Source organism: Callithrix jacchus, chromosome 12 (assembly GCF_049354715.1).
Source record: "Callithrix jacchus isolate 240 chromosome 12, calJac240_pri, whole genome shotgun sequence".
Taxonomy (NCBI): domain Eukaryota; kingdom Metazoa; phylum Chordata; class Mammalia; order Primates; family Cebidae; genus Callithrix; species Callithrix jacchus.
The window spans coordinates 110,458,150-110,478,323 of NC_133513.1; the positions used below are offsets into that span (position 1 = coordinate 110,458,150).

Below are 20,174 nucleotides of genomic sequence, written 5' to 3' on the forward strand. Positions count from 1 at the left end.
GCATAAATGCAGAGAAAAGTTGGATCCTGAAGTAATACTTGCAGGAATACTTAAAACATGAAAAAGAGAAAATTTAGCAATTTCACAACAGAATGCAAGGTCTAACTTCATTGGTTAAATGGTCCCATATGTGGTAATCTACAAAGCAGGGAGACTTGGAATGGGACAGCCTGGGCGGTGCCAGGGCTCTGTGCAGAATGGATGGGCAGTGAGCAAGTTGTGCAACCTCATTGAGTCCACTCCTGCCTCTTTAAGTGGGGCAATAATGACAGTGTCCACCTCACAGGGCTGGTGGGAGAGGTGGTTGAAATGAGGTGTGGTCAGGCTATCTGTAAACCATACAGGCTATACATGTGCCAATAGTCTACTGTCTCTTCCAGAGTTGGAATAAGTGCTCTGAAGGGGATGTGGGATCCAGACCCTTTATCGTATTGCCATTGACTTTTTGGAGAACTAAAGAGCAAAGTATTGTCTCTTTCCTCACCCTGTGGCTTCCTCTTTGGGGAAAGAGGACACTTTGATAGGAAATCAGAAGTAGGGAAGGGGGGAGAAAGAAAAACTGTTAGAGTCAGAAAGACCTGAGTTGGAATCCTGACTCCCTCATTTACCAGCTGTGTATGTGACCTTGGATGAACCTCTTGACGTCTTAGAGCCTCCGTTTTCTCATATGGAAAACGGGAGTAGACTTCAGTGGATTTCTGGGAGGACTGGATGAAGTAAATCCTTGTCATGGAAGCTCAGTACAGTACATGGGACAGATGCCATCAGTGATAGAAATGAATTATCTCTCGTGAGAGATGCCCTGGCAGCAGATGATAAATGAAATATAGCCTATCTTGCTTTCAGCACACCAGGGCAGCTGCCCTTGGAACCAGGATCATAGGGGCTCAGAGAAAAGAGAAGAAATAGGGAACGCTGGTGCTAACATGGAAAAAAGTTTTCCACCACACTGGGCAGGGATGAGATGGATCACCTGGATACAGAAAAGGCTGCAGACCGGCCAGATATGCCCAAGCCCATCTGGGAAGACCAGCATTCACACGGTTGGCACTGCAATCCGCCCCTCATCTGGAAGGCCTGGCATTCTGTACGTGTTCAGACGCCTCCCAGTGAGGCCAGGCCCAGAGACTGCAGCCACTGGGGTAAGGGGAGTGGGCTGTTTCATTTTTAGCAACAAGAAGACATTCTTCTCCCTCCTCTGATCTCAGCCTCCTCTACCCACTTCCCAGCTCATCCCAGCAGGTGCCTGGGAGCCCCTTCAGGGACAGAGCAGGGAAGTATAGCCTCTACTTCTCCACACCCACAACCACCTTTCCCAAGGCTGGGAACTGGACCAGATCCCAAGTGGGCTCTGGGTCTCAATGAACTCCAGGTTTTGCCAGAAATGGGGAGTCTAAGCTGCTTGTTCAGGTTTTATCCAAGTTTCTTTTTTTTGTTCTTTAAGATTTTCACAGGTTACTATTTGGGGGTTTTTGCTTTTGGGAAATAAACAGCCCAGCATCCTAACAGTCTCCTCTCCCTCCTGCTCTTTCGCTGAGCCTACCCTCCCCACCTCCCCACTCCCCCACATCCCCACTCCCCTACCTCCCCACCCCAATTTCTCTTCCCAATTCCCCGGCCTCTGAATTAGCAGCCCCCTGTTTATCAGGCTGTAAACTTAGGACGTTTCTCATTTCTGATCTTTTCGTTGGCTACACCCGACTTCGTCTTTTTTTCCCCCCTCCCTTTTTCCCCCTCCCTAAACTAAATCACTTGCCCGGTTCTTGCCTTTTAACGGAGCGATAACGTGAGGACATCTGAAATTTCGACTTTATTTTCCTCCAGCACACCTGGCCCCTGCCCTCCAAGGGGAACTCCCGACTGCTTGCTTATTTTAGCTCTCCATTGGTATTAAAAGCAGACTGTAGTTGGGACCATCTGATCTGCAAACGATGCAAGCCCGGGGCAGTTTTTCCTACTCCGGGGTTGGGGCGGGCGGCCGCGAGCTAGAGTAGAGGACCTGCGGGAGCCCGCGCGGCGCCTCCCCTCTGCCAGGCCCGCCCACGTCGGGCACCTAGGCTGGAGCCCCGCAGTTTGTCGTCTGCAGCCCGGAACCGGAGGTGAAAGGCCTCCACGGAGCTCCCAGACGCTTCAGCCGAGCATATGCTGCACTCCTCACATTCATTTTTAATTCATGACATCAGTTTAGGGATCACTAGAGCCTCTAAACGGTCTCTCTCAAAACCAAAACAACCACCTTAACACAAGGGAGGAGAGAAGACGGCCGCGGAGTCCAGCAGCGTCTCCTTTGTCCCCCGGGAGTGGACATTTGGAAAACCACTTTCTAGTGGGGACCTGCTGTCCCTCACGGCAGCTACCTTTTCCCCAACCTTTTCGCGGTATTGCTCTAAAGACAAAGCTGGTCTCAAAGTGGTTTCGGTTAGGACTTTATAAAAGTTACATTAAAATGATCGAATGTGTACTTGCAGGGAGATTAAAGACTCTTCCAAAAACATTTACGCGCGCGCGCGCACGCATCCAGATTGTATACTACATGCATAATACAATGTATGATAAAATGTTAGATAAGTAATATAACAATACATAGGAACTCTATGTTAAATATATACTAATATATGATACGAAACCACATAATACATTTTATGTTAAACAGTATATAATACAAACAGACCATCTGTATTATAGATGGTAAGTAGGAGGCATCATGCCCTCTGAAATAGCCAAGGTGCGGAGCTGCTCCTTGTGGCGGAGCGAGCACCAGCTCAGTACAAGGCGCTGGAGAGGAAGGAGAAAAGCGCATCAGGGTCTCCCCATAGTGATGCAGCCACCCCAGCCCTCACCTATCCCAGTGCCCCACACGCCCACAAGTCTTTGGGGTGGATGAAAAGATCTCAAACGACCAGCTCCTCAATGCGGTAAGGGAGTGAACAGATTATCTCTGATAGAGGTCAAACTCCAATTGGGGGGAGGGCACAAATTCTGTAAATGACACCCGAGGGCATACTCACCAGGTTCACTGCAAACCCTGAGCGTTTTGGGTTTAGTGCTCCAAGTGTAAGACTAAGTATTCTGTCTCCGACACGTAAAACAACATAAAGTGCCATTTTCCAACGGAGGCATTTAGAGGCAATTTGAAAATTGAAACGAATTTTCATATACAAGACTGGAACCTTCCAGAGGCCCTTTAAAGCTGCGGTTAGAAAGGCAGTTAGGGGACTCAATGATGGGCTGCAACGAGACGATTGAACGCAGAGCCAAATGCGCAGTTAGAAATTTGATATTAAACACGCTCTCGCAAGTAATGCAGTTTAATGATAATTGCTGCGTGTTTACTCTTCACTGGCTGGGGAAATGGAAGAAACATTTTGACAGAAAAGTTACCCTAAAGAGTTACATCGTTTACATGGGGAAAATATCTCAGTAAGCCGCTTCTGGCTTACTAGCAACCCAAAACAGTATGTGGGGGAATTAGTTTTCCTCCAGAGTTACCGAGAAGGGGAACTTGAACATCAAAGTGTCTGGCAGATGGGAGTGTGTGTTAAGCTAGGGCTGTTTTCGTTGGGAACGCACAGCTCCCTTCCTCAGAGCCAACTCCACACCCCTCGGCCCTCCCAGGAACCCCAGTTCCCCGGTCCAAGGTTTGGGGAGCCGGCGGCGGCCAGCACAACGCGCGCCGAAGAGCGAGCAGCTTTTACTCGCAGTCAACTCTCGCTTTCTGGTTCTCTTCCCTTCGAGCGCCCTGCAGCGGAGTGTTAGACAAGCCCTATCGTCTGTGGGCTCTCACCTCAGAGTCAATATTATCTCAGATGGGCACAATAGACTGGAATGAAAAGCTAATATTGAATCAATGCTGTCACTGCCCGCGCCGCCGCGATGCCACCCTTTGTTGCGCAAGCAGCCCCCGGCAAGCTGCTGGCGGCTCGGGCTAAGAGGAGGGCGGCCGCGGTCGGGCCTCTCCGGGTCCCTGCCGGGCGTGGGAGGACATTTCGGGCCCAGCGTAGAGGAGGCCTCGGAGGCCCAAGCGGGCTTCGGCTGCTGCGGGTCCCCAGATGCTCCCTCGGGCCTCGCTTGCGGCCTCTCCTCCAGACGCCAGGGGCCGGCCACGAAGCAGAGGGCTCCGAGTGGCCGCGGGAGAAGCCCGGTGCACGGAGCCTCCCTGCGCCCAGACGCCGAGATGCAAATAGGGTAGCCAGGCTTGGTGCGGCCAACATCCAGGATCGAGGGGCCCCAGAATGCGCTGGTGGCCGGGAGCGCGGCAGCTTGGGGGCTGGAACCAGAGGATTCCTTCCCTCTTCCCTGGGGGCCAGGCCCCCACGAGTTGCAGCAGAGCCTGCCAGTAATTAGGGCCTCCTGGTCTGGCTGGGTTGCGGCTGCTCTTGGAGAGGTGGGGTCTTCGAAGGGCACGCGATGGGGGAGGTGGCCGTGGTCAGACCCCCATGAGCCTCTTCATAAACTCCAGGTCTCTTCTGTCCCCCGGCTCTCTCCGCGCAGGCCGGGCAGAGCCAGGGACGCAGAAGACGCTGGACGAGGGGTCTTGGGAATAACTCTCTGGTTGCGGTTGGAAGCACAGGTTTTCCCACCCGCCTGCGCAGGCGCTGCGCTGTGGCCACCAGCAGAGGTTTCCCGGCCGCTGTGAGTCGCCCACGCGAGCGACGTGGGGGAACTGGGAGCACCGAGTCTCAGCCGTAGTCACGCAGCACCTGCCCTGCCCGCGCTTCCGCTCACTGGCAGCGGGGAGGCCACCGACCACCCCCGCTCCTCCAGTCTTAAACTCGGGGCTGGAGTCCGCAGGAGCCAAACTAGGAAGAAGAAAGAGGGCGTGGGGACAGGGCCTGAGGCCGGGAAGCGCGGCCTGGAGGACCTCGGGCGAGTGCAAACGAGCCGAGCCCAGAGGGGGCCGCGTGGACGAACCTTGCCGCGAGCACCCCAGTCCACCTGCGGGGCACCCTTCCCTCCCTTTTCTCCTTGGCTTGAGTGTCCGGCGGCTGACTCCTCTGTGTGGGGAGAAAAGGATGGTCTTTCCAGGGCTCCAAGTGGAGTGATCACTGCACCCATGGCCAGGAGGTGGGGGTGCGCGGAGTGATTTTGTGTAACTTCCCCGAGCCTCAGTTTTCTCATCTGAAAAGTGGGTATCGTGACTGTTTCTCTAACTGACCACACCAGATTGTGATGTTCACTGATATCACGGGCTTGAGCACACAGTTTTTTAAAAAGCTAAGACAGGTCAGAGGGAATTGCTAGTGTTGTTCTAAGTCTTCCCCTCAATCTTTCCCACGTTTCAAAGACTGCCGCAGAATCCAAGAGAAAAAACCTCCAGTTTTCTTTTTTTCATCAGATGGCAGGATTTCCCCTTCAAGCCCCAGCGCAGCCCCACGTGCAGAAAATGGGGAAGTTCTAAAGGAAGAGACGATTAAACCCCTGAGAGAGGGGCTCCTGGGACGCCAGCATTTCAGAAGTAGTCTAAGCTCGGAGATGGACGCTGACAAACCCTAGGAGCGCCTTACATTGTCGGGCGAGGACCAGACTCCAAGTTAAAAGGCCGGTCGGGCCATCAGTGGCAGAGAGCAGAGCCTCACACACGAAAAGCCAGATAGCGCTGCAGAGGCGTGGAAGGTGCTCCCCGCTTCTCGCTCCCCACACTGGTCCTCTGGGAGCTCAGGGTCTGGTGCAAGCTCTGGTGGGCTCCCAGAGAAGTAGCTTTGGGGGCTACGGAACGGACATGCCACACCCCCACACACCCCTCATCCCGAGAAAGTGCAGAAGAGACGCAACTGTTTTCATCCCTATCTCGGGCAGGCCCCCCCGAAGGAGAGTGCCCGTCTTCCCTAGCTCCTGTCCCCTCGTCAGTGTGTACGTCTGTCTGTCCCTCCCCATCCTTGCTGGGTCCTAGGCTTTCATTTGACGGCAGCTGAGGGAGAAAGGAACAGTGAACCCCTTTGATTCTGTTTCTTTGCTTTCAGTAATGAATCGAGACAGCTTGTGTGTGGTGAGGGAGTGAGGAGTTCAACGTGATGAAGGAGATAAAACCCGACGGTGGGGTCCTGCCGGTGGCTCCTTGCATCACTGAAACGTTGGGTCTCAAAACGGATAGGTCTCCGTAGACACAGACGTTCCTGCGGATGTCCAGAGGAAGACAGCGCCCCTGCAGCCACCCCGCGGAGGCCAGGGCCAGGGTCAAAACCCTGCCGCAAGGGCTCGGAGCTCCGAGCAGTTATGCTGAGGGTGCCGCTCCCAGGCCAGGCCGCCTTCCTGTGACACGGGTTTCCAGCGAAGCCAAAGGGGATTCCACGGCCACACATCATCGGAGGAGCCAGGCTGCCTCTGGATGGATGGGGTCCGCCCGCTCCGGGAGGAATGGGCGAGTCACCAGAAGCCCGTCGCGGTGGCCCAACGTGCCCTGCTCGGAGTGTTGGGTAATCAATTGCCACTTCTGCCAAAACCAAGGACCCCCTCTGTCCAGCGTCGTCAGCCGGCCGCAAGGGGGCGCGGATCTGGGAGACTCGCACCCCAGGACCCCAGCTCTTCCAACTCCACCCCAGGCGGGGCCCGCGCAGGCCGTCCCAGGCCTGTTCTCTGAACCACCCGGGTCGGAGATATGGGACCTCAGGCTTGGAATTGTGGCCGCGTTTGCGCAGTCGCTGGCCGTCTCTCTGGCACAGGTGATCACAGTTTCCTAGTCTTTCTTGGAGCAGAACGTGTACCACCCCGGCCCCGCTCTGCGCCCCCTTCGGAAGGAAGCCCTACTCCTACTGGAGCTGGAATTCCAGCGTGGATGATGAACTCTCAAGACAAGAGCTGGAGCTGATGAAGGCAGGAGGGACGCACTTCCAAGCTGTCCGCACTCCTCCGAAGCCAGTGAGCCTACTTAGACCTCCTCGGCAGGTCTGAAAGGCGGTCTCGGCAGTGCGGCGCGACCCGACCCCAGCGCTCCCCAGGCGTTCGGGTTCCGGCCTCGGTTGGTACCGCGCCCGCGCGCGGCCCTCGCCACTAGGCGCCGCTGCGCGCACACCGATCGGCGCCCCGGGCAGCCGCGCCCGCCTGGAGAGAGGCCTCTGGGGAAGAGGCCAAAAAGGGATTTGTCGTAATAATTAAAAAAAAAAAAAAATGTTTTAAAGGCATTAATTATACTTTTCGTTTTCTCACCGCCGCCCTACGCATTCGGAGAGGCCGGTGTGACTGGGGATTTCAATGGGTTGGAGGAATTCTTAACGCCTCGGAGGCCTCCCCAACTCGGGACACCATTAGCGCGCCTCGGGCGGGGAAGAGGCTCGCCCTTCAAGGGCGTCGGTGCGGTCCGCATTGGGCCGCGGGAGCACAGTGCGGGCTCAGCGTGCTGGCTCAAAGTGAGGACCCGAACCTTGGCGAGCAGGGACCAAGACATGGCAGAGTGCAGCGGGTAGATTGGACCGTACAAGGCCAAGGCCTAGCAATAACTAAAATGTGATGAACCCGAACAGCGGGCTAAACGTTAGCTCACTCACTCCTCTTAACAACCACTAACATATTGCTATTTCCTTTTCACAGATGAGTCAATCGTGGCTCAAGAAAGTGAAAGTCACACTGGTGGCGACCCCAGACAGCTCCCACACACCTATTCTCAGATGCAGGAGGCCATGCACCCACCCCAGGTACCTGACAGGCCTGGCACGGAGCACAGCCGTGGTGAAGCACTGCCATTTGCTGCTTTGAAGCCCTAGGGGGCCTTGCAGGAAACTCCAAGCAGACGCTTATCAGAGATCCCCAGGAGTCTCTGCCCTTTGATATCAACCAAGGAGCCAGGACTCCAGGCCTGGATCACCCCAACATCTCACAAGAGAAGCTGTCAGCTTTTTGGGGAGCACAGAGGAGTGTGAGACCAGCATTAGTGGATGTTTGTACAGCTATATTGTTCACAGTCTCTGAAACCCAGTAACAAGCCTTGGAGGTGGGTAGGTAATAATAACAGCAGGATCAAGGACAGGAGTGAACTTTTATTGTAGTTCATAATGTGCCACACACCGTCTAAGCACTTTGCTTTGTTTATCTCACTGAACAAATCCAATGCAAAAGTACTATTAAGTATTCCCATTTCAGAGAAGACAGAGATAGAGAGGTTAGGTAACTTGCCCAAGGTCACGCAGTTAAGAAGGCAGATTTATTAAAGTATAATTACATACAATGAAACTCACTCTTTGTAACGTACAGTGCTGTGAGTTTTGAAAAACGTATAGAGTCGTGTAAAGTACACCAAAATCAGGAAGTAGAATAGTTCTATTATCCTCCAAAACAAGCTGACTGCTACCCCCCCCCCCCACTGCCTCCCAGGCATTATTGGCTGTATTTTTACATACGACAAAATAAGGTCGGGAGAGGTTTCCATGTTGCCCAAGGTCATTCAGTGACAGATTCGGAATTAGAACTTTTGAATGTGTGTGCTAGTCTAGCTGCCTGCAAAGGTAGATTCCTGAGTCTATACAGCCCAAGAGGCAGCAGTGGCTAGGGGCACCCATAGGGCAGGGGAAGGAAGCCCCTTGCTCTAAGCTGGAGTCTCAGAAATCCCCACATCTCCCACTGTACGAAGGGCTACTTAACCAAACACTCACTCTTCGGGCAGCTAAGGAACAAAGGGGGCCATATTCTGCAAGGCCCAAATCCACAAGTAAAGTTGAGTGTCAGGGCAGCTGCGCCATCTAGGAGCACAGGGTCCAGTCCAGATTATAGCGCCCAGTGCCCTGGCACACCTCCACTGGCCAGCCTGGTTAATGAGTTACTATCCTAGTTAATTTCCCTGCACAAGGGGGCCAGACCCTGAGAACCTTCCCGGGCTCCTCAGGCCCAGTGCATGAATTAGCATTGATTACCCAGCTTCCAGGGCTTCGGAACCTCCAGATTCACTGGAAACCCGCTTCTCCTTCATGGGGCTGGAATGCAGCTTGGGTCTGGCAGCACTTGAAGCAGAGGACTAGCATGCCCTGCTCTCTTCAGGAAGGGAGACACCAGACCTCAGACCCCGATGCCCCTTTACCCCTGCCCACCTGTAGGCTAGCTAAAACCCCTGGGGCAAGCCTGGCCACAGAAGGGAAGTTAGTAAAAAGCTGGTGGCCTACAGAGGATCCCAGCCGACTGGAGTGGGACTGTGGAGCTGGCTACCCCTCGGCTGCAGCTAAATGTCCCGCCTGGGGCAGAAGGCTGAGGGGTTCCCTCTCCAGCCCAACACTGTCCTGGTTAAGGGAATAATGACTGCACCTTAGTGCCCAGGGCTGCAAGTTTTAAAAGAGGGAAAGCACCCATCAATCACCCTTACACATCACACACCACCTGGGTCTCACCCTATCTCCAAGACACACTGGATTCCCCTTGCCCTCGAAGTCAATGACTTTTATGCCCCCACCTAAGATCACTAAGGGTGGAGCTTTCAGTGGCTCCAGTTTGCAACCCTAGAGTCTCAGCCTGTATTTGGAGGGTCTGGCCTGAGGGCACTGCCAGATTCTGGCCCTCCAGTCCTCCTTCTGAATCTCTCATGAAATGTGCCCTCTCCTGCTTGCCAGGATTCAGGATCCACAGTCTGCCTAAGCTGGGTGTTTGTTTCCAACTTCAAAAACCCGAGGGCTGACCTCTAGCTTTACCCTGGGCTTGCTGGCTTGGCACAGCCAAAAGACCTCCACCCTCTGCCTTGGCTTTAGGCTCCCTGCTGGTCTAGGAGAGGAGGGGCCTAATGGAGGGATTTCTGAGCTGTAGACAGTATTTTGGGGGACAGTGGTTCAGGCCCAAGGGAGGTGCATCTTTAAATGCACCCCCACCCCAAGGGCTGGATCCAAAGCACAGAATCTTTGGGCCTGGAAAAAAGGGAGGAGGAGAAAGGAGAAAGGAGAAAGGAAAGCCTCCTGGAACTGACAGAGGGACACTACTGGGCCAAGACCCCATCCCAGAGCTTCAAAGCCTAAGGGAGAGGCAGGTGTCTCCCACTGTGAGAGCAAAGCTGAGGCGCACATCTGTCTCATGTGAGAATATGTGTGTGTGTTCCCAGGGAAGGTGTGGGGCGGGGCAACGAAGATGATCTCTGCCGGTTCCCCAGGAATCTGTCTGGTGCCTTGACAACTCCCGAAAACACTGCTCCCAACCCCTCTCGCCTGATTTCCCAAAAAAGGTTTCTGGACACCTTCCCCAACACAACATTATATCTGAAATAAAAGAGTAATTGACACAAATGTAAATACAGAGCCGATGAAATCAAGGGAGGAAGCAGGTAGCTTGTCCTGAGACCTGGCCCCTCAACTATGCATCTGGTGGCAGTGCAGCTTCGCTCACGGTGGACTTCACTCTTTTCCCCCTTCCCATCGACTTCTCTCCCAGGTCTCATGGCAACCTAGTCACCAAACACAGGCATTTCTGCGTTCTTAGGAGAAATAACAGGGGCCTGGGAGTAACAGGTTTAAAGGACGCTAGGATTTTTTAAAATCATTAATTGCAAACGTGCAAAATACCTGCTTGTACTTCACTTTAGAAGAATGTAATTGGAAAAAAAAAAAGAAAGAAAAAAGAGGCGGCTGATGAATAGATAATAGATCTTTAACCACCAATAAACAGAGAGCAGCGCCAGCAGCCTGGGGATGTGATCATAATTATGCCGCCGCGCGAGCCAATGGGGACGAGGGAACTCAGCCCTAAAATCATCCCAAAACCAAAGGCGAGCTCGAAAATGCGGACAAGGCCTGGGACTGGAGATGCTATCCGCAGTCTCTAGTTGCACTGGGTTTGCACAGCAACCCGACCGTGGGACTACAGATGGCAGAATAATAATAGAAATAATAATAAAAAAATAGCATTCATAATAATAACATTGGCCACACTAACAAAGATAACTACAACGGAACCATAATAGTACAGTAGCACCACATCGGGCTCTCCCCTAACCTTGGACTGCGGGTCCCAGATATTCCAGAAGGAATTGTTTCGGGGAAGGAGGTGAGCACCCTCCCAGACAGAAAACGCTAGAGACCGTGGGGCAAGAGTGGGAGCGAATTGGAAACCCACTGCTCCGGCAGGGTAGGCAGCTCCCGGTCTCAACTCCCAAACGAACGAGCAGGGTCTAGAGTCGCGAAGGCACCAACCCTGGAACCTCGAGGCTAAGCGTGGTTGGTGGGGTGGGAGGATCCCGTACCCCCACCCCTGGCTCCCTCCTAGCCTAGGACACCGCTGGGAGTTTTGTTAAGAGTGAGGGTTGGTTTAACCGAACGGCGCCTTTAGCTCTCACTAGGAACCAGCCCCCGCCCGCTTACCCTCGCGGTCCTCCCGGGGCGATCCCTGTTCCCTCGACGCCGGGCAGCGCCGGGCAGCAGCGGCGGAGCGCTAGACTTGAGGAATCTGTCCGTCTGTCCTACCAGCTTGGGCGCAGCAGACTCAGGATTCAGGGGGCCGCAGCAGAGGCGGTGCCGGCCAGGGACTCTGCAGGGACCGGGGTGCCCCGGAGGGAGTGGTGCTGGTGGAGGAGGAGGCGGTGGCTGAGGGGGAGGAGGTGGGGAAAGAGGAGGAGGAAGAAGAGGAGGAGGAGAGGCAGAAACCCGAGGAAGAGGAGGAGGCGAAGAAGGAGGAGGAGGAGAAGCCGCAGCGGGCGCCGCAGGAGCGAGTGAGCTGGGAGCGCGGGGCGAAGACGCGGAGAGGCCAGGCGGCCCGGCGGGCTGCGGGAGGCTCGACCGAGACAGCGGCGCCGACTCCGTTCCACTCTCGGCCCGGATCCAGGCCTCCGGGTTCCCAGGCGCTCGCCTCCCTCTGACGCACTTTAAACAGTCTCCCCCCTTCCACCTCAGGGCGAGTAATAGCGACCAATCATCAAGCCATTTACCAGGCTTCGGAGGAAGCTGTTTATGTGATCCCCGCACTAATTAGGCTCATGAACTAACAAATCGTTTGCACAACTTGTGAAGAAGCGAACACTTCCATGGATTGTCCTTGGACTTAGGGCGCCCTGCCCGCCTTTTGCGGAGGAGAAAAAACTTTTTTTTTTTTTTTTGCCTCCCCCGAGAACTTTCCCCCCTTCTCCTCCCTGCCTCTAACTCCGATCCCCCCACGCTATCTCGCCAAAAAAAAAAAAAAAAAAAAAAAAAAGAAAAAAAAAAAAAGAAAAGAAAAAAAAAAAAGAAAAAAGATTACCCCAATCCACGCCTGCAAATTCTTCTGGAAGGATTTTCCCCCTCTCTCCAGCTTGGGCGCGTTTGGTGCAAGATTCTCGGGATCCTCGGCTTCGCCTCTCCCTCTCCCTCCCCCCTCCTTTCCTTTTTCCTTTCCTTTCCTTTCCTTTCTTTCTTCCTTTCCTCCCCCCATCCCCATCCCCACCCCCACCCCAAACAAACGAGTCCCCAATTCTCGTCCGTCCTCGCCGCGGGCAGCGGGCGGCGGAGGCAGCGTGCGGCGGTCGCCGGGAGCTGGGAGCCCGGGGCGCCCGCTCCTCGGCGCAGCATGTTCCAACCGGCGCCCAAGCGCTGCTTCACCATCGAGTCGCTGGTGGCCAAGGACAGTCCCCTGCCCGCCTCGCGCTCCGAGGACCCCATCCGTCCCGCGGCACTCAGCTACGCGAACTCCAGCCCCATAAATCCGTTCCTCAACGGCTTCCACTCGGCTGCAGCCGCCGCCGCCGGTAGGGGCGTCTACTCCAACCCGGACTTGGTGTTCGCTGAGGCGGTCTCGCACCCGCCCAACCCCGCGGTGCCAGTACACCCCGTGCCGCCGCCGCACGCCCTGGCCGCCCACCCCCTACCCTCCTCGCACTCGCCACACCCCCTCTTCGCCTCGCAGCAGCGGGACCCGTCCACCTTCTACCCCTGGCTCATCCACCGCTATCGATATCTGGGTCATCGCTTCCAAGGTACGTGCCACGTTGCGGGACTGCAGCGCGCCGCTCCCGCCGCATCCTTCCCTGCCCCCGGCCTGCTCCGGGTGGGCGCGTGGCAAGGCCTGGGCGGAGGTTCCTCCGGAGCCGGGTTGGGAAACTAGGCGGCGCGGGGCCGGGCGTGGTGTAGATCCCCAGTCACCGAATATACGACCGGTTTGGAGTGATGGCCTGCGGGCCGCTTGACACTTTGGGAAGGGGTGCGACGGAGTTGTACCCCATGCGCTGGGATGCGAGCAGGCTGGGCTGAGCGTGCCCGGCGCCGCGGAGCACAAAACCCGCCGGGGCCCCAGGCTCCTGGTACCCTCGGAAATGCTCCCAACAGTCCTGGCTTCCAGGGGCGCGGACAGGGCCCGGCCGATAGGCTTGTTTTCGACTGCGTTCTACCCTGTTCACCACCCACTTTGCGCCCCTTCAGCCCAGACCCGCGACTTCTTGGTCTTTCACCCTTTTCTAGAGGCCAGAGGACCCTCGAGCCTCCGGAGAAAAGTATGAGATTGTTTTTTTTCTTTCCTGCTTTTCGGAGGCCTGGGGAGGGGCGGGAACCTGTGCGGGTGGAAAGCTCCAGGGCTCGGCGATCTCGCCGCGACCTGCTTAATTGGGGCACCGAGCAGTCGCAGCGGGAAGGCAGGTTCGGTCTGGTTTTTGTTTTTCTTTCTTTCTTAAAAAAAAAAAAAAAAAAAAAAGAACTTGGTCAGGAAACTGTCTGAGGGAAAGATCTGTTCGGATGTTTTCATTTCTTGCGATATTTTTGATTTGTTTTCTTTTTCTGGGTACGAGGTGGGAGGAGAAGAGTTAAAACTTCAGAAAAGGGGATGAGTAATTAGTTTACTGATCGGATTCGGCAAAAGACCTACCTCCAGCGGCAGCGGATCAATATTCCACGACTTGTCCATTCATTAACCCATTGCGTTCCTGCCGGAGCCTAGAGTCAGGTAGACGTCATCTCCCTCCCCATATTTTAGAAACCAAACCAAAGAAAGAAAAAAAAAACAAAACCCCGCAAAACATTTCACCTTTAATCCCGAGCTGGATTTGCCTCATCCCGCCTGTATTGTCGGCTTGGTTTTCTTTGTTTGGGTTTTTGGCGAATCTATTTCCTATCCTAATGAGTAAACCCAATACTCTCAGGCTTTGCTCGAAAAGTTTAGGGCTACCCTTCCTCATTTTCTGTCAGTCATGCCTAGGGTCCCCCCAACAGACCCGGAGCCTCTGGGATCTTCCTGCATTTCAGACTGTCACCGCGGTGTCTGCAACTCGGTAATCCCCCGGGTTTCGATCCCTTTGCTCGCGTTTCTCTTCTAGTTCTCCGGAGGCGGGAGCCCGGGAGCCCAGTTCTCAAGAGACAGCAGGGGTTGTGGTCCGGCACACCCGCCGGCGAGATTTCTGCCGGGATCTGGCCGCAGTGACTAGCCCGGCCTCTGTACTTTTCCGGAGGGGCAACAAAACAAATAATTTAAAAATAAATCTCCGAGAAAACTGTGGAGAGCCGCCCGCCGCCTTTCCACCCTGGGTCAAAGTTCCCCGAGAGGTTAGAAAGCAAAGAAAGTCGTTTCTTCGGGCTGTGGGCGCCAATCGCCCGGCCAGGCTCTGCGGCTCCCTCCCCTATCCCCAGCGCCCGGCAAGGTGGTGGCAAGGCCCGCGGCGCCAAAGCCCGCGGCGCCAAAGCGGCTGGGGAGCCCGCCGAGGTCAGGAGCCTGGGGACTGGTCCCGCCGGGGCAGCTGTTGGTTGGGTGCCGCACAGGTGGAGCCCAGGCGTTCCGGGCCGGACAGCTGGGCCGACGTCCCCTTCGTGCGCCCTCGGGAGTACAATTGCCCCCCGCAGGTCGAGTGGCGCGGGCTCTGAGAAGGCCCTGAGCGCAGTGCTGCGCCAGTCCGGCTCGGGAGAAGTTTGTGGCTGCGGTAGGAGCGGCCCGGCTAATGGGACTTCTGCTGTGCCTCCGCAGGGAACGACACTAGCCCCGAGAGTTTCCTTTTGCACAACGCGCTGGCCCGAAAGCCCAAGCGGATCCGAACCGCCTTCTCCCCGTCCCAGCTTCTAAGGCTGGAACACGCCTTTGAGAAGAATCACTACGTGGTAGGCGCCGAAAGGAAGCAACTGGCACACAGTCTCAGCCTCACGGAAACTCAGGTGAGTGCGCCCCGGGGGCGAGGAACCCATGATGGCATGCGCCCCCACCCCAAATCTGGCTCCCAAGCCTGTCGAGAGCACGGAGCTCTGTGAGGGCCTTTCACACAGGTCCCGGTAGCTGGTTCCACGCCTGGGCTCAGAATTTGAGTCTCAGGGTGCTTGGCTTTGTTGGGCTCCAGAAAGGGGCTGTCAGTGCCAACCTGCCCTAGGTTCTGGCGAAACGCGCCGAGTTGTTTCTCTGTCCAGTGGGTATGTCCTGGCTAAGATATCCCCGCACTTCTGGTGAGACTTTTGGCGAGAGTGTGAGGACCCTACTGGGGTCCAGGAAGCTCGGGAGCACAGTGGGATTTCTGGGTGTTTGGGGCTGGAGGCTGGTAAGGACCGGATGTGGGTTAAAGATGAGTTCTGAGCGACTTCTAGACCATGGCTCACACGGTCGGCTCGAGTGACTTCCCTGAAGATAAGAGATCAGAAGGTGGAGGCCATGCGTCCGGTGTGTACCCTACGTCAGAGTAATAAGGCTGGGAGGTTGCAGAGAGGGTCTGCCTCAGGCACAGGCCTTCTACACAGCAGGGTCCCTGGGCGGGCCTGGCTTGGGTTTAGCCCAGGGTGGGGAAGGGGCTTAGGACTACAGTAGGAGCTACTGTACACGGAGCCGCAGGGCGGGGTCAAAGTTCCCAGTAAACAGTAACGTTTTCGGGCAGATTAAGTTGTAACACTTTTCTGGGCAGCCAGAAGGGTCGAGGCTTTTGTTTTAAAATGCGTTCCCCGCCCTAAAACCGAGGAGGGCCTGGCGGGTTTGTGCGGAGCCCGGCCCCAGGCGCGGCCCCGCTGATTTCTCCTGGACAGCCGAGGCGGCGGTGGTCTTTGTCCGCCTCGCTGCCCACGCTGCCTGGAGTCTTTGTGTGCGTGTCAAGCCCCGAGCGCACCGACGCGCGCCTTGGGCCAGCGCCGGGGAGAAATGAACCATCCTCCCCCTCAATTAGCAAATTCAAAGCAAATTAAATTCAGCCTTGTTCCCGCTTAGCTTTTTGGTGGAGCACTTTGGGGGACTGGGGCATTTCGGGAGAGCAAGGCGGGACGGCCAAAGGCCTCAAAGGAGGGAATGGAGTGAACTCCAGGGGTCCAGGGACTGACACCGGGCTGGGGTACTGTTATCCAGATAGGACAGGAGTTGTCGGGGGGTGGATATCAGAGCCACCTCCCCTACCTGTACCCCACTGCTGGGAAGCTTGGACTGTATTACTGTCTGGCGGCTGAATGAGGACCCACCACTCAGCTTTCCCAGGGGCCATGGAATGGCAGCCGACTCCCACCTTATTGCTCCTGAGACCTCTTGCAGCCACTCTGGTGAGGCCAGGCCTCCAGCCCCACCCTGGTGTGAAGCGATGGGACTGGGGTCTGAGGTAGTGTGACCAGCAGCCTGTTCGGGGGCTTCTTAGGAGGAGGGAAGGGGGACTTGCTGTCACCTCCCCTCCTGTTAGGTTCTCTCTGTGTAACCCACGGTCTTTCAGAAGCTTTCAGTTTTGAACTCATTTTCCTAGCTATAAAGAAAGGTACAGGAGGGTTGGTCTGTAGGCCTGCACATTCCGCTGTCTCTCCTGCCTCCTCCAGCCGCATTCTCTTCCTGCTCACCTGTGAGAGTCCCCTGCACAGAGGACGCAGAGCAGGCAAACCCTGATGGCCTACCCAGGGCCGCGCTAAGAGGAGACGACGCTATATTTAGGAAACGCCGCCCAGATCAGCAGAAAATAGAAAGCACATTGGGCCCTCAGGGAAGCTGTAGCAGCCTCGGGCCAAGGTCTCTCTTGAACTCGCTTGCTGGAGGGAGTTAGGGACACGTCTCTTTTTATTTTTAATCATTTATTATTTTTGTAGGGGCTTCCCATGCTTTGTAAGGCTTGGCTCTCAGCGGGATCTAGGTGCCCTGTGCAGGGCCAGGAGAGAAGGGGCTCAGTGCGTCCCGGGCCTTGGGGAAAGGTTCCTCAGGAAAGCTCTGAAGGGCAGGGAGCTGGGCTTCTTCTCCATCGCGCACTAGGGGCCGGCTCCCTGAGAGCAAGCCTTGGGGAGGCTGGACCTTAGGACCGGCATCTGAGGGGCTGGGTCTTTGCTGAGTCTGGGACTGGAGTCTGGGCTGCGTGAAGGAATCAGGCAGTTGGCTTCTAGTAGGATCCTGTGAAAGAACTAACTCGCCCCATCTGCCCCTCACCCTCAGGTAAAAGTATGGTTTCAGAACCGAAGAACAAAGTTCAAAAGGCAGAAGCTGGAGGAAGAAGGCTCAGATTCGCAACAAAAGAAAAAAGGGACGCATCATATTAACCGGTGGAGAATCGCCACCAAGCAGGCAAGTCCGGAGGAAATAGACGTGACCTCAGATGATTAAAAACACAAATCTAACCCCACAGAAACGGACAACATGGAGCAAAACAGACAGGGAGAGGTGGAAAAGGAAAAAAATACCTACAAAACAAAAACCGCATACACGTTCACCGAAAAAGGGAGAGGGAATCGGAGGGAGCAGCGGCATGCCGCGAAGACTTTGGACAGCGAGGGCACAGGGTCCCAACCTGAGGTCGCGCCAAGAGGGCAGAGGATGGAGGCTCCTTCATCAACAAGCGACCCTCCTCTAAAGAGGCAGCTGAGTGAGTGAGTGAGACAGAGAGAAGGAGAAAGAGGGAGGGAGAGAGAGAAAGAGAGAGAGCTAGCTGAACGTGCACTCTAACAAGGGGAGCTGTCAGTCAAACACCAAACTGGGGAGACGAGATGATTGGCAGGTATTCCGTTTATCACAGTCCACTTAAAAAATGATAATGATGATGATAAAAAACACAACCCAACCAGGCACCGGACTTTTTTTTTCACTTGGCAGTGTTTTTCCCCCACGATCTTTAGAAACAATTATTAACAACAAACGAAAATTCCATATCTAGCCCCATCCCACACCTGTTTCAAAACCTTGAATTGCATGTAGCAGTTGTTGGGCGAATGGTGTTTAAAGACCGAAAATGAATTGTAATTTTATTTTCCTTTTAAAGACAAGTTCTGTGTGCTTTTTATTTTGATTATTTTTTCAAGAAATGTGCAGTCTGTAAACACTTTTTGATACCTTCTGATGTCAAAGTGATTGTGCAAGCTAAATGAAGTAGGCTCAGCGATAGTGGTCCTCTTACAGAGAAACGGGGAACAGGACGACGGGGGGGCTGGGGGTGGTGGGGGAGGGTGTCCACAAAAAGAGTCAGGACTTGTACTGGAAAAAAAAAACCCTAAATTAATTATACTTCTTGGACGTTCCCTTTCCTAACATCCTGAGGCTTAAAACCCTGACATAAACTTCTCCTTTTAGTGGTTGGAGAAATTGGCCAAGTTCAACCATTCACTGCAATGGCTATTCCAAACTTTAAATCTATCTATTGCAAAAACTGAAGGACTGTAGTTAGCGGGGATGATGTTAAGTGTGGCCAAGCACACAGCAGCAAGTTTTCAAGCACTGAGTTTCTATTCCAAGATCATAGACTTACTAAAGAGAATGACAAATGCTTCCTTAATGTCTTCTATACCAGAATGTAAATATTTTTGTGTTTTGTGTTAATTTGTTAGAATTCTAACACACTATATACTTCCAAGAAGTATGTCAATGTCAATATTTTGTCAATAAAGATTTATCAATATGCCCTCAGAGTAGTCGTCTTGGGAAATTGAAGTGGATCTTTAAAAATGTATCACAGTAATTTGAGTTTGGTCCTTCCCCAACTAGGCTCAAGAAACCTAGGCTCCTCACCCACAAAAGGGCCACATTGATGGATTCTCAGGCGTTTTAAAGAAAGATGAGGGTGGAGAAGGGAGAAGATTAGGGAAACTTAAGTCCTTCAGTAAAGGAATGGGAGAAAAGTTTTCCAACCAGAACTTTGCCCGTTGTATGCCCTACTGAGGGAATTTAGTTTGAACTTCAGGTTAAAATGCTTACTTCTGTTAACCTCTGGTTATTAAAAAAAAAACAAAACAAAACACTGGACATATAGTTACACATTGAAGACTATTCTCCCAGAATATTGGGGAAAACAGTAGCAGAATCAAGAATCTTGCAACTTCTAAACTTTCTGACTTTAAACCCCAAAGTACAAGGCTTGCTTTTCCTTCCTTTCCTTCTCTCCCTGGCCCTAGTCTGCCAAAGGTGATGGGACGAGCCCCAGGACCTCAGCAGCCTTATAAGGCAAGTGTTCTGAGAAATCTTCAACTCTCAATTTTAACATTAAAGAAAAAGTTGTAATCAGACTTGGAGGAAACTTAGCTTTTTTCCCTCCCTCCATCCCCCTTCTGGGGGTACGAGGTTGTTTTTGCATGCTTCATTTGCTTCTTATCCTGATAGGCTGCATTAATCAGTTTTATTTCCATTGATAGAGAAACCTCGTCTGTTCTGTTCGAGCTACAAAGCGTCCTGCGAGCTTTTGTGAAAGTGCAAATCAGTTTAAGCAATTATCATACCAGGAATATGAAGGGGAAAGAGGAGGCCTTGCCCAGTGGTCTCCTTTAATCTCTTAATCCACGGATCCAGGGGGGCTGCCTGGACATAATTTAGGACAATCTCCCCACCCTTTACACTGTGATAAGGCCAAGTTACAATGCAGGGCAAAAATACAAGCTTTGTTAACATCCTGCCTTGAAAAGTTAAGATTAGACATTCCGTGCACGTGTGGGGACTATAGGGCACTATGGAAATTTTTTCTTTCTTTTTTTCCTCCTCTTCTCTAAAGTAGAATTCATGCTCCATCTCTTTCTCCCCATCTCTGCCTGTCTTCCCCCGCCCCTCTTTTCCCCCATCTCTGTCCCTCAGTAGAAACCTGACTGGTCATAGTGCATTTTCACACAGACCCCTCTTGGAAGGTGTGTGGGGGGACACTTCGCTGCCAGGAATTGCTGGAGGAGGAGGGAGATGGGGTGGCCTCGAGAGTCCTGGGCTTGCCTCTCACAGGGACAGGTGCACCTGGGGGTATCCTGGAAACTCTTGTGGGGCTTCCAGGTGCTTTGACAGTAGGACCCCCAGTGACCACGAGCTGTCTCAAGTGCTTTGCAGTCAGTATTCCCGCAAGGCATCCTTTTCTCTTCAAGTACAAATTACCTTTTCCTTCCACTCACCTTCCGAAACCCGTAATACCTTAAACACCGACTGCAGTCCCCTTA

The 20,174-nt window shown here is 53.9% G+C and overlaps 2 protein-coding genes and 1 long non-coding RNA gene across 7 annotated transcripts in view; 2 read left to right on the top strand and 1 right to left on the bottom strand.

Moving 5' to 3' along the window:
- LOC128929182 (uncharacterized) overlaps positions 1-11,454 on the bottom strand; it is a 56,574-nt gene extending 45,120 nt beyond the window's left edge. Inside the window, exon 1 of the long non-coding RNA XR_013524423.1 lies at positions 11,259-11,454. This is a non-coding gene — a long non-coding RNA (uncharacterized LOC128929182). The remainder of the gene's footprint in view (positions 1-11,258) is intronic.
- LOC144578510 (uncharacterized) lies at positions 2,848-7,203 on the top strand. Of its 4 annotated transcripts, XR_013524421.1 has the most exons (3): positions 2,848-4,384; positions 5,336-5,613; positions 5,961-7,195. XR_013524421.1 is itself a non-coding variant. In XM_078344074.1 (2 exons), the coding sequence occupies exon 1, from the start codon at positions 3,874-3,876 to the stop codon at positions 4,342-4,344; it is 471 nt and encodes a 156-aa protein (XP_078200200.1). In that variant the 5' UTR covers positions 2,848-3,873; the 3' UTR covers positions 4,345-4,384; positions 5,336-7,197. The 4 variants fall into 4 exon arrangements, 2 of the variants coding, with proteins under 2 accessions (XP_078200200.1, XP_078200199.1); XM_078344074.1 differs by having other exon boundaries at positions 5,336-7,197; XM_078344073.1 differs by lacking the exons at positions 5,336-5,613; positions 5,961-7,195 and adding an exon at positions 4,492-4,614.
- An 80-nt stretch (positions 11,455-11,534) lies between the features above and the next one.
- On the top strand, positions 11,535-18,672 carry EMX2 (empty spiracles homeobox 2). Of its 2 annotated transcripts, XM_002756630.7 has the most exons (3): positions 11,535-12,841; positions 14,812-14,996; positions 17,212-18,672. In XM_002756630.7, the coding sequence occupies exons 1-3, from the start codon at positions 12,436-12,438 to the stop codon at positions 17,377-17,379; spliced, it is 759 nt and encodes a 252-aa protein (XP_002756676.1). In that variant the 5' UTR covers positions 11,535-12,435; the 3' UTR covers positions 17,380-18,672. The 2 variants fall into 2 exon arrangements, with proteins under 2 accessions (XP_002756676.1, XP_035125124.1); XM_035269233.3 differs by lacking the exon at positions 14,812-14,996.
- The last annotated feature ends 1,502 nt before the right edge of the window (positions 18,673-20,174 follow it).

Coding starts and splice junctions, on each gene's coding strand:
- LOC144578510 (XM_078344074.1), top strand. CDS start 3,874: ATGCCACCCTTTGTTGCGCAAGCAGCCCCCGGCAAGCTGCTGGCGGCT.
- EMX2 (XM_002756630.7), top strand. CDS start 12,436: ATGTTCCAACCGGCGCCCAAGCGCTGCTTCACCATCGAGTCGCTGGTG. Junction 12,842..14,811: donor TCTGGGTCATCGCTTCCAAG/GTACGTGCCACG, acceptor GTGCCTCCGCAG/GGAACGACACTAGCCCCGAG. Junction 14,997..17,211: donor TCAGCCTCACGGAAACTCAG/GTGAGTGCGCCC, acceptor CCTCACCCTCAG/GTAAAAGTATGGTTTCAGAA.